General features: G+C 44.4%; 1 protein-coding gene across 3 annotated transcripts in view; it reads left to right on the top strand.

Moving 5' to 3' along the window:
* Positions 1–13151, top strand: part of FAT3 (FAT atypical cadherin 3) — a 313352-nt gene that overhangs the window by 94143 nt on the left and 206058 nt on the right. For all 3 annotated transcript variants that reach the window (XM_065729980.1, XM_065729981.1, XM_065729982.1), the window contains exon 2: positions 941–1255. In XM_065729980.1, the coding sequence (XP_065586052.1) occupies positions 941–1255 (315 nt within the window). The remainder of the gene's footprint in view (positions 1–940; positions 1256–13151) is intronic.

Here is a 13151-nt window from a genome sequence, read left to right on the forward strand (position 1 = left end):
GCCTCTTGCTGCTGCCCCTCATAAAAGTGATGCAGTAAGTTCACTAGTAACTTTGAACATAGGACAGACTCTGCTGTAAAACGTCCAGGGCTGTTTAGATCATTAGGTGTTCCAAGCTTTATCAGGCCATCAAATCAGTTTCATCTCCTGATGGCTTCTGAGCACAGGACAGGCATTTTCATGGCTGCTCTTCAAGAAATGTAATGAACTTTCCAGTTTGCTTTTAAACCGAAGGTCATGGCTGTATCCAGGGTCATAAATGGAATAATTGCTAGTTTCTAAAAAGCCAAATTTGATGCATAACTTGTTGGACAGGAGCTGAGGAATAATGCAGATAAATTACAGCCAAACTGCAGATAGCACATTAAGAGATGTTCCCAGCATCCTGCACCCTGCACTGCTGAGCGTCTCCCAGAGCCTGCCTGGAGCCCTCTCAGGTGGGTGCTGCTCTGGGCTGGGGGTTCTGAAGGCTCATCAGTGCCTGTTATGGGGTCCCTAAAGCCTCTCTAAGTCGTCACAGAAAATTACAGGGCAGTCTGATTCTGAAAAAAATAAAGACAAAGAAGACACTTTCATTGCTAGCACTGATCGTAGAGCTCCAGTTTCCCCCATATTCCTTTGTGCAATTCATAGCCAGTGGTGATCTTCTTCCCCACTAAGGTTTGTACAAGCTTGCAGCCCCAGCAAGAAACTGGTTATGACAACAGGACACTTAGGAAGAACCATCTTTCTCAGTGCAAAGGGCTGAGATGCTGAGCAGGTTTCTGGAAGCAGCGGCTGAGATCAAGTTGCTTGTTTTCTTCATATGCACATATTTAGTTTTGTGAGGTTGAAGCATCTAATAATTCTGTGTACACTTCTATTGTACAGCCAAAGCAAAATAGGTGTGTTTTTTCTTCAGCCCTATTCCTGAGCTCCTCTGCTTGCTGTTTTTCTACAGGAGTTATCTACACAGCAGATGTCCTTGACCGGGAGACAACCAGATCCTACTGGCTGACAGTGTATGCAACTGACCACGGGGTTGTCCCGCTCTACGCTACCATCGAAGTCTACATTGAGGTGGAAGATGTGAATGACAACGCCCCGCTCACCTCTGAACCCATCTATTACCCATCCGTCATGGAAAACTCCCCGAAGGATGTATCTGTCATTCAGATCCAAGCCCAGGACCCTGACTCCAGCACAAATGAAAAACTGGCTTACCGGATTACAAGTGGAAATCCCCAGAATTTCTTTGTAATCAATCCCAAAACAGGTAACAAAATCATGCTGCCTTATGGTGGTCAGAAAATGCTCTTTAGATGTTTATAGGCTTGCTCCTGCTCCCCTTCAGGATCTGTTGGCGTTGCATTGCTTTCCTAAGCTGTGTTTTCTTGTTAGTTATGTGCCTGAAGCATCTTCCTGTGCACTTGTAAATGAGCACGCGGCAGCTGATCACTCTTCTGTAGGTCACTGAATAGCTGCTGGCTGTGGCCTCTTTTCTGTGTCTGTAGGGATGAGCCTTTGCTGAGGAGTGCTGGGAGGCAGATTCAAGCTGCTGTGGCTCGTGAAGCAGAGCCTTGTGCTTTGTAACACCGCGTGGCTCCGCTGAAGTGAGTGGCACGACACTTGGCAAGCGCCTGTGAAATGAGGCTGCGTGTTCCGTTAGCTGGATGCAATTAAACAGCTTGTTTCATACAAAAAGACAATCCAAATGATCTGAAAATCTTTCCGGCCTTTAAAAAAATCTGTGGTGCTGTGGTTGGCTGTCCCAGCCCCACTGTGCTGGAGCAATCCTGAGCATCGCTGTGCCCTCAGTGCCACCTTTGGGCTGTGCAGGTGAAGACGTCACCCTACAAGATGTCACCCAACGTCATGGGTGCCTCATTGGGTGCCTGCTTGTGTTTGGCTGCAGGTAGTCCTCATTCCAGCACTTACCATCTGCCCTTGTTTGTGGTCTGTATGGGGAAACTGTCTGACCTAACAGCATGGGCTGGAGCTGAAGAGTCAAGGGGCAGGAGGCTGATCTGTGTCAGTGTAGCTCAGAGGATCCACATGGTTCTCATGCTCCTGGTTTTGTTCTGAGGTTTAGACGTTGGTTTTTTTTTTTTTTTCAGATTTATATGTATCTGCTGCAAATTTCTAAGCAGCTAGAGAAACAAAAGGAATACACCTGAGAGGGAGTATTTTTACTGTGCTATAAGAAAATGATATTCGCTAAATAACTTTTCAGCATTTAGCCAGTCATGCCTAATCTGATGCATAGCATAAGAAGGGGTCGGGATCACTCAGGCACAAGCCCAGGTGAAGAAATCATAGAGCATGTGTATTCACTTTGTTCAATCTGCTGAGCCCTAAGGCACATATCTCACTTATTTTTAACACTTGAAATGGCCGAAGATGGCTCTTCCATCTGCATTCCTTCCCTTCCTCCTCCAGTCCCAGGAATCCCATATGGACAAAATAGCAGAGTTTGGACTCTGCCATGTTTAATGTATGCACATCTTTGCCATCGGCTCCTCCTGCAGAGCACCCTGCTCAGCACAGCTACACTTATGCACATGGCTTCGGGTTTCAGTGTCAAATACCAGAGGTGGGTGCTCAGTTCTGGCTGCTTCCAGTGGCACAGGGTGTGGGGTGACTTATTCCCATGCTGGAGCAGTGCCACACCAAGAGCATCATCCTTCTGAACTGTAGTTGATGCTGTTTCATCTTCATTTTGTGCTGAGGAAGTTGCTTTCTGAGAACTAAAAGGCATCGGCATGGTTAACGTTTTACTGTTTTGGTCAACCCCTGGGAGGCCCCCATTGGATTAGGTGAGGCTCCCAGCCAGTGCCTGACTGCATGAGGGGATAAATCACCCCCTTCCATCCAGCCCACTTGGTGCCAAGCAGAGAGCAATGAGAGCTGCCGAGGCTGCCCCTTCGCTCTTGTTTATTTTCCCTTTGATCAGGCTGACGGAGCGTGTGCACTCTGAAGTCCCTTGTCCCAAAAGAGTTCTGTTGCTTGAACAGAAGGATTCCGTCTTCCCTTGTGAAGTATCGAAGCATGGCGAGTTCTGCCTTCCTCATGCTCAGCTCAGAGCCTTCCTCCCAACAGGAGGCTGGCGTCCCAGGAACAAAAGCCTGATGGCTTTGCCTAGAAAACATGCCCAGAATCTCTGGCCAGCACTTTCCTGCAGGGCATTACCTTCTCTAACACACTGATTTAGGCTCTGGTCATTTATGTGTGACTTTGCACATGCAGAAGAGATTTGTGGCGTGCCGGCTCAGTGTGCTTGCTGGGACTCAGTGACGCTATAACTCATGGAGCACTTTACACAGCAGCCGTAAATGTGGCAATGTGCTGTATAATCGAGATTAAAAGGTTTAACGTGAACCCAAATATGTGATGATGGAAGTGAGTGTTGCTTGAGTGAGAGCAGTCATTTGTGAGAAGGGGTCTTTTATTTTCTTTGTTGGTTTGAGAGTTGAAACAGTGCCAGCAAACTGACGCCTTTCTGCAGTGACTCACTGGGTGTCCAAAGGCAGCATGGAGGCCCCGTCACACACTTTCTATGTCCTTCTCTGGGATGCAGGAGAAGTTGACCTCAGCTGGAGGCAGGAAGTTCTTAAGCATGTGGGTGCTTTTATGGCGATCAGATATTTCTCCAACCCACAACTGATGGGATTTAGCTGATGCACTCAGGGAAATCTCTCATTGGATTTGTCACTTTAAATGACTGTCGTTCAAGCTCTTGACAGTATTACCTTCCTCTGGAGCTATTTTTCAGTAGCTTTATAGCTTATTCAAGTTGTGGAAATATCTTGAGGCATATGTAGTACTGCAGTGTGTTGCCATCTGGGCAAGGCCCTGAACAGGTGTACAGGGAGTCCAGGATTTGTTCCTGGTTCTGGTACAGAACTGTAAATGAAGCCAAGTCCTACAAGCTTTCTGTGTTCTAATTGATTATGTGAGTAGTGGAGGCAACTTGTATGCTTTGTAGGTACAAGAAATCTTTTAGTAGAAAACCTGTAACTTCCTACGTTATTATTGCATCCAGTTCTGGGGCCCCTAACACAAGGACATAGAGCTGCTGGAGCATGTTCAAAGGAGGGCCATGAAGATAATCAGAGGGCTGGAGCACCTCCCCTATGGGAACAGTTTGAGGGAGCTGGGGCCCTTCAGCCTGGAGAAGAGAAGGCTCCAGAGGGACCTTATAGCAGCCTTCCAAGTACCTGAATGGGGCCTATAGGAAAGCTGGGAGGGATTTTTTATAAGGGCAGGTAGTGACAGGATGACTGGAAGTGGCTTTAAACTGGAAGAGGGTACATTTAGACTAGATATTAGGAAGAAATTGTTTACTGTGAGGTTGTGGATGTCCCCTCCCTGGAAGCACTCAAGGCCAGGCTGGATGGGGCTGTGAAAAACCTGGTGTAGGGGGAGGTGTCCCTTCCTATAGCAAGGGATTGGAAATAGATGATCTTCAAGGTCCCTTCCAACCCAAACCATTCTATGATTCTCTGATTGCAGACTGGTCCAACTCTGGGTGGATGTTTTAAGTATGTTGGACTGCAAGTAAACAGCATGCAACTGGACCTGTTTGGGAAATCTTAGAAACATAGAATATCCTGCGTTGGAAGGGATCCACCAGGGTCCCTGAGTCCTGGCTCCATATCAAAGAGCATTGTCCAGTTGCTCCTTGAACTCCAGTAGCTTGGGGCTGTGCCCACTGCCCATGGAGCAGAACCCTTCCCTATCCCCCACCTGAACGTCCCCTGACACAGCTCCATCCCATTCTCTTGGGATCAGGGAGCAGAGCCCAGCGCAGCCCCTCCACACCCATTGAGGAGCTGCAGCTGCCATCAGGCCTCCCCTCATTCTCCTCTGTTTGGGGTTGAGCAAACCAGGGGACCTCAGCCACTCTCTCTCTATATATTACCCTCTAGATACATTTTTTCTGCCCTCCTTTGAACTTTCTCTAATAGCTTTATGCCCCTCTCATATTTTGTTGCCCAAACCTGCACCCAGTGCTCGAGTTGAGGCTGCTCCACACAGAGGAAGAGTTTCTCCCTCAGGAGCCAAGCTCTGCCAAAGAGCTATGAGAGCGAGACCAGCACCCCACCGTTGCTGTGGGTGCAGATGGGCCTCTGGGGCTCACGTTTGGGGTTTATAGGGGTTATCTGGGGTCTGAGCCATGTGTCTGTGGATGGGGTTAAGGTCTGGGTGGGGATGTGCGTGCAGCCCTCCTGTGTGCAGCTAACTGGTGTCATCTCACAGGAAGGTCTTTGTTTTCTCACCTCGATTTTTTTTCCTAGCTCATGGCCAAGCATCATTGTGCGCTTTTATCCTGTGAGCTGATATTCATAGGTACAAGCACTAAGTGAATAATGTCGCACATGAGTACGTGTGAAACCATAAATCACCCACACTCGAGAACAAGGGAGCCTTGTTCTGCAGCCTGCTGGAGCCCACTGCTATGGCTTAGGGTCCAATGCAGCAAATCAGGATTTTTCTTTAGTTTTAGTGGGCAAGGGGTATTGTGAGACACATTTTTGTGAGGGGGTGGTTAGCATGTTTTTCGAATAGCTGAGAATGACTCTCTTGGTTTCATTACTTCAGGGGAAGGCATAGTGATTCCTGTGCCTTTGTTTCTCAGTTACATCGTGCACCCAGCAGTGATGGAAGTGTTCCCACCATCTGGCACAGTGCCTGCCTGTCATCAGGGTCAACCTAACAGCTGGTGGGGTTGATGTGGAGCCTGGGCTTTCTCCTCTTACCTTGACTTCTGTGCAGGGGAGGACTTGGTCTCACCAGGGCACGATTGCTCTGCATTTATCTCCTGAGGTTGAAGGAGCAGAAGATTTGAGGCTGTGGCCGGGGACTAGGCAGGCAGAAGGACTGAGCCCATGGGATGCCACGGCAGCTCCCAGCCTGGTGAGTTATTTCGGGGTGAGAAGCTTGTGAAAGAAGGTAAATAAAACGTGTGATGGAGTTATAAAAAAATGATTGATGAGAGCAGTAAATTCTTCTTTTATATCACATATATGGGTGTTAATTTCACAGCACAGCACAGCGGTAATTTACCGCATTGATTTATTAGTTTCTGTGCTCTGAAGAAAATAATGAATTCTAATTCAAACCACTACATTATTTTTTTTTAGTGTTCTGCATATATTGGACAAACTCAATAAGATTCCCTTCAGTCTTATGTTGATTAGGTCAAAAGATATTTTAACTAACACTCTAGCAGACCAAACTTAGCTCTCACACACAGTGATTCTGTTGATGTTAATGAGTTTACTTGATATTCATGCTGGTGTGCCTGAGAATGTTGTTTACACCTTGCTTTGGCTCTTGCTGGCCATGTTTTAACAAAGACAGACCCCTGGCATTCCCAGAACAGTATTTGCTGAGGGTTTAAAACACGTTGCACTGGTGGGGTTAGAGGTTGTGCATGGAGGTCAATATATCATTTCAGAGCAGCAATTCACAGCTTCTGGAAGTTGTCCTCAAACTGTCACATGCTGCATCAAGATTTGGCAGAGACCGGATGTTTTTGGACTGAAGTAATATTTGTGTAAGCTAATCTGGGAGTAGTGGGTGTCAGGTCTTAATTGATATGAATGGTAAGGAAGATACCTCTTTGCAGCCTCTCACGGGTGAATGCCATGCCATATAAAACCTGGACATCACCCTCCTGCTGTACCTCTCAGTTTTTTACAGAGAGGACTCTTGTAACTTTGTGATAAATGCTTGTTCTCCAAGGCCCGTGTTTTAATATGTTGTTGTTTTTTTTTCCAGAAGAGGAAGAAAAAAATGTTAAATATTCCAGATCTTTTTTTTAAGTTCTTCTGGGATTTTGTGGTAGATAACATTTCAGATGTCTCTTGCTCTGGGAAGAACATTTCAGTCATCTTAATAGTCCAATTATTGACATTCATTGTGTACTTTGGGTTTTCAAAGTACCGTATGGATGATGAATGGAAGCAGAAGCAGCTTAGTCCCTGCTACATGCAGACTTTCAGATCTTTTAGTTTTAAACTCAAGCTTCCTTCAGTAAATGGAAACACTATGTTGATTGGTTCCATAAAACAAGGGGCATTTAAAACTTGCACCATATAAAAGTGAACACCAGACCACTTGAGGAGATCAAATTAATTTTTTATAACATTTCTAGGGGACTTTGGAGCAGCAGTATCAAACTAAATGTAGTTTGTTACTCCGTAAGAAGCATTTCATGCTACTTCTTAAAGAAAGAAGTCTGTGCTTCAAGAATAGACAACTTTATATATTCATTCTTGAACACCAATTCTCTCTGCGTTCCCTGTTGTTGTAGAGTTCTGCTGCAGTACTGAAGGACCTGCCCGAGATTGCAGTTGATGGTGTTTATGCTATTAAACTCTCTTTTAAAATCCCTTGAAATGAGATCTTAAGGCGTCTTGTAACTGAAGACTGGTAGTTTTTGGTTTGGTTGGTTGTGGTTTTGTGTGTAGGGAGGGGGTCATCTTGTTTTATTTGTTTGTTCAATTGTATTCTAAGCTGCCATCTCCCTCCAGGACACGTTAGTTGCCACAGTGATCAAATTGGGAAATCACCTCCTTCCGTGCTGAAAGGTCCTTCAGCAGTGTGCCTGGTGGTATCTCCCCCATAATCTACACCATGGTTGGTGTAGTGCCACGTTCAGCAGTTCCTTGAGTTGTGTGACAGCTGTGCACATTGTGTCATGCTCATTGCCATTCATAGACTCATAGAATGGTAGTACTGTAGAAAGGCTTGGCTTGGAAGGGACCTTAAAAGTCATCTAGTTCCAACCTCCTTGCCATGGGCAGGAATGCCACATGCTAGACTTGATCAGGTGTCCCCAGACCCTCTCCAGTTCACCTATCCAAGATGATGTAAAACCTTGTGATGGAAGCAACGATGGTTTGTAGGTTTCTTAAATTATTGGTGAACTTAAAGACTGTAGTCTCTCTTCTGTTACAGAATCATAGAATCCTTAGAGTTGGAAGGGACCTTTAAAGGTCATCTAGTCTAACTCCCCTGCAGTGAATGGGGACACCACAGCTAGATCAGGTTGCCCAGGGCCTGATCCAGCCTCATCTTGAAAGTCTCCAGGGACGGGGCATCATCCACATCTCTGGGTAACCTGTTCCAGTGCCTCAACACCCTCACGGTAAAAAAAAAAGAAAATTCCTTATATCTAGCCTAAATCTACCCTCCTTAAGCTTGAAACTTTTTCCCCTTGTCCTATCACAACAGTCTCTGCTAAAGAGTCTGTCCCCTTCTTTCCTGTAGCTCCCCTTTAGATACTGAAAGGCTGCTCTCAGGTGTCCACAAAGCCTTCTCTTCTCCATGCTGAACAGCCCCAGCTCTCTCAGCCTGTCCATATAGGAGAGGTGTTCCATCCCTTGGATCATTTTGTGTCTCTCCTCTGGACTCACTCCAGCAGCTCCATGTCCCTCCTGTACTGAGCACTCCACATCTGGATGCAGTGCTCCAGATGAGGCCACAGCAGCACAGAGCAGAGGGGCAGGATCACCCCCCTCTCCCTGCTGACTGTGCTGCTCTGGCAGCAACCCAGAATACGGCTGGTTTTCATTTCATTTTTTTTTATTTTATATCCTGCTCTGTACAAATTCTGAGTTCTCTAAAAGTTACACAGTCCAGCACAATGCATCATAACTTATCTGTAACTATCCATAACTAACACACATTTTTAAAATGTAATTCCCTTAGCACATTAGCTAGCTTCCACTTTCTGTAATTTATGTAGTATCAACACATACTAAATGATCTACTCTCTTTTCTTTCACCTCTCAATATTATTTAAAGTATAACTCTTAATGACTTCTTTATTATATGCTAACTATTAAAAATTGAGCTTCAAAGTATTTTAAAAGCTTTAATTTCTACTTTGGGATGGCTCATTCTTTCCTTGACACCATATTTCCGGTGGTTTGAGCTTGGGGTTAGCAGCTCGCAAATCAAAGGGCCAGAGATGTTGCAGCTATGTATTAGTCCACGGGACCTAGCAACCTACCAGGCACTGTGCGACATGTTTGACAAAGTTGCTGCCTCAAGGAACTTGTCATAACAACAATAGTAATGGTAATAATAATAATAATAATTAGAAAAAGAAAATATAACAGGGAAGAAAGGATGTAAATCATCAGATCCATCTGCTTGTCAGTGCATATTTATTCCTCGGAGCACATTCTCAATTAACTCTTGAGCTGCAGCTCAGCAGTGACACAGACTCTTCTTTTGATTTTGAATGAGTCATGTAAACTCACTGTTTTTCTTTTTCTTTTTTTTTTCCATGTGAAAATATTTTCTGACCTCATGCGATTGTTCTCAAAATGTGTCCACCGTATGAAGTCTGCAGATCAAGTGGGCTCTGAAAATGCAAGCTATTGATTTTTCAGGCACCTCAGCATTCATAGACTTCCATGCTCAGTCGTGTATTCATAGGCAAATAAAAAGAAAGGGCAACGTCGCTTCTAAAATCTTAGGTTGAAGTGGAATAAAACCTCTTTTAGATTAAGTACTATAATCTAGAGCCAGACCATTGATTCCATTAAAAAAATGAAAAAGCTTTGGCTCAGCTCGCCCATCTCTTCCTTCTTCCATGGCTGTGATTTCCTCCATGCTCTGTGTGTGTTATCTGTGGAGAGGATGAAGGTGTGAGCTGTGTCACCTTAGTTGAGGCTACAGTAATGCTGCTATTAATAAAATAATAAATCCAGCTTTATCACCTCTGCTGAACAGACTTGATTTCTGCTTGCAGTGAGTTTTGGTTCCTGAAGCGCTGAATACAGTTGAGCTTGCTGGATGGCTCTGATATCAAGTGCCTCTTTTAAAATTGCATTAGCAGATACAATACTGCTCACAAATGCCATTTTTTTAATAATCAGCAGATTTAAAGGTGGCATATAGAAATTTTAACCTTTATTTAGATCTTCACGATGACCTTTCTTCCCTCTTTCACTGTAAGAAACTTCATGACAATTCCCATTGACTTGGCAGGTCTATTGTGTCCTCACTTATTAAATAAACATTTTTCAGCCTGAACTCCCTATTTGATTCAATAGAGACTTATAAGTCTGAAGAGCAGTAGTGTGGCATGAGCCCATGAGTCTGTTTGCTCATGGAGAAGGTTACTGCCTGAAAGGAGAACAAAGCAGGGAAGTACTTCTTGGTTAATGCCACAGCAATGGGGAGGAATCTCCCCACAGATGTTAGGAGCCTTGGACCATCACCAGTTGCAGTCCCACGCTGAATCTCTTCAACATTTCCCTGCTGAAAAATAGCTCTCTCTTGCCCTCCCTCAATACAGATTCCAGAACAGCAGGAATTTTGCTACTAATCTCATAAATCGATCTTATTGTATGTTACAACTGATGTTATTTTCAAAAACATCAGGAAAGCAGACTTGTGTCGTATTCACAGCTCTGACTGTTTCCTTCCATCTGTCAGCCCAATTCCTCTGTTCACATATTTCCAGAAGCCTTGACCAGGCAGACATGGTCAAGAAACCATCTATCTCCTTCATAGGTTGTTCTGTTCTTTCACTAATTTGTAATTCAGACTGTTGCATTCCCTTCCAGGTAGACAAATACTCTTGATAAAATTATTATTAATGACAAGCATAACTGAGATTATTGGGTGAATCTGTGCACCATAAATATTGAGTCACCACCCTGTTAAACACATGCACAAGTCCATGGATACTTGTCATATCCCACCACGTTATTACGATAATAGCAGGGAATGCCCTTATGTTACAGTAATTGCTTGTGGCCCAAGCCTGAACTCTGGCAAGGGAAATTAGGTTTGTGAGTTATGGATGCTGAGACATGGAGCCTGCAAGTGTGGTGTTCGTGCAGAACCCTGTGGGTGTGCCAGGAGCTTCCAGGGAGGAAAGTAAAGCTGTGATGTTAGGCCAGGTGAAGTGAAGGCTTGGGGTACGGGGATAATGGCTTTTGGTTTCTTTTTATTTCCTCTTGCTTTTAATCAATCAAATAACTTGCATTTTGCTGTTGCTCAGCAGTCAGAGGTACTAATTGTGCCAGTGATTTTGGACAAAGTAGACAAATGCTAAGATCAGAACACTACCAGACTTACCAAAGCAGATAATGCTAGGATCAAGCTTTTTATCTTTTCCTTCATTACCATAGGCTCATATTGTCATCTTAGGTCAGGCACTTTTCCTGGCTTGAATGGTGTATCCTCACCTTATTGTATGAGCATTTTCTCACATCTCTTTATGGTCTGGAAGTCAGAAGCAAAGTCTGCAGCCAGTATTTGCTCCCAGGGTAACAGCACTTAAAAAACAGGGATGGAGACATTTCCTGTCTGTGAAAATGAGACTGACCTATGTTGTATGTGAATGTTAAAAAAAAGTTGGAAATGGGAATAAGAAGAGGGAGCAACAGTAAGGACAGGTGTGTTTGCACAAGCCATTACGATGTCAGTAATTGCTGACAATTAACAAACTGTTAATTTTTCTTTGTCTTCCATCACACAGGAGGTTGCATCAGCACCTAATAAACTTGCAAAGCTTCATCACCTTGCAGTACAGCCTAACTGGTTTGATCACAGCTAAGGTTAATAGCAGATTAATGTTATTTTCCCTCTTCTCTCTCTGCCTCTCTGTCTCCATTAGAATTACACTGTTATAACCAAGGATAATTGCTTCCTGTGAAATTATTCTCCCATCACTTTCCCCCTTCCCTCTGCGTTAATGAGAGTGCTTTTCTCTCACTGGTAAGATTGACACAACTTCTTTGAAGTTAGTAACGCTGTTGCCAGTTCTTGCCAGTTAAGTATGTGACCTTATCAGTATAATTGTACAGATCGCATCGCCATATGTCTAGATGCACTGAGCTTAATTTAAAAGAAGATGTATATGTATAAAAATAAAGCCGTATCTGGGGGTTAAATATTGGAAGACCCCCTAAATCACAGCTTTCATCTTATACAAAACTTCCTGCAGAAATCTTAGAGCTCCGAGTTAAATTTAAAAAGTCTCCCTGTAAGGGACCCTGGTCTTGTAGCAGTATTTTTGCATTCATCATCCTGTGGCTTCTATGCTATCTGTACTTACTCACATGTTGTACTTGCTTGGTGTCTCTTCCCTTGGTAGAGCAGTCCTTCATGGCATGTGATGAGACAGAGCAGCACTGTTGCCCCTTTTGTCCAAACAAGAAACTGAGGCAAAGAGTTAATAAGCTATGCCAGTAGTGAAGATACAAGTCTTAATTTACCTTCAAAACAACTGGCTATGTGTGACGTAAAGCCTTCCTGGTGAGGGCCCAGACTGCCCTACTGAACCTCAGATGCTGATCCCATAGCTCCTCCCTCTCTGCTGCAGAGATCCCTATATGCGCACAGAAGTTCTCAGGGTGGGCAAGTAGGAGCACATGTTTCCTACCTCATTTCCAATTAGCCCACCATTTCCCATCCCTGCATTTCAACTCCTCCTCTCTTGCCCAAAGGCAAGCTTGGGATGCCCAAGGGCAAAGAAGGATTCCAGTTTGTCCATGTGCAGGACCTGGATGGCTCTAATGAGGCCTCCAAGGCATGTAGAGGCAGAGTTGACTCATGTCTCTTGGGAGGGTGAAGTGAAGTCCATCACCATCACCCTAGTGCTAGCACAGCAGCTTGTCAGCTTGTCTGATGTCGTGGGGCGATGAGGGAAAACCGGAGCTCTCACATCCCAGGCTGCCCCCACACAGTTGTACTCTTTGTTTCTCACAGTACATTTGTTTGCATCATCTTAGCAAGATTTTTACTCACTGCATCCTGTGAATGAGTTGGTGTCGTTGTCTGCTGCGGGCTTCTTGCCGTCTGAGAGAAATTTCATGTTTTTGTCAGGTAGTTCACATGCAAGGAATGTGTGCTGCAGTATGCATCTGTATGGCAATCAACAAGTAGCTTTTCAGATCATTAAGGAATTTGGTTTTAAAACTGCATATTTCCTGAACTTCAGCTCAGTGACAGCGTATGAACATCAATGCACATTCCCTTTTTTTTAAACGTAGCCACAATACCCAATAGATAAATGTACATCTGCTCTGCAGGAGAATTATTTTGGCTATAATTAATTTTGCATCCATTCACCATATGCTCTTATTTTCTGACCTCCACTTGATTCGCAGACACTGTGTAATAATAAAATGTGCAGTATT

This window comes from Cyrtonyx montezumae, unplaced genomic scaffold (genome assembly GCF_038088225.1).
Source record: "Cyrtonyx montezumae isolate F1298 unplaced genomic scaffold, pur_monq_1.0 scaffold_12, whole genome shotgun sequence".
NCBI classification, from domain to species: domain Eukaryota; kingdom Metazoa; phylum Chordata; class Aves; order Galliformes; family Odontophoridae; genus Cyrtonyx; species Cyrtonyx montezumae.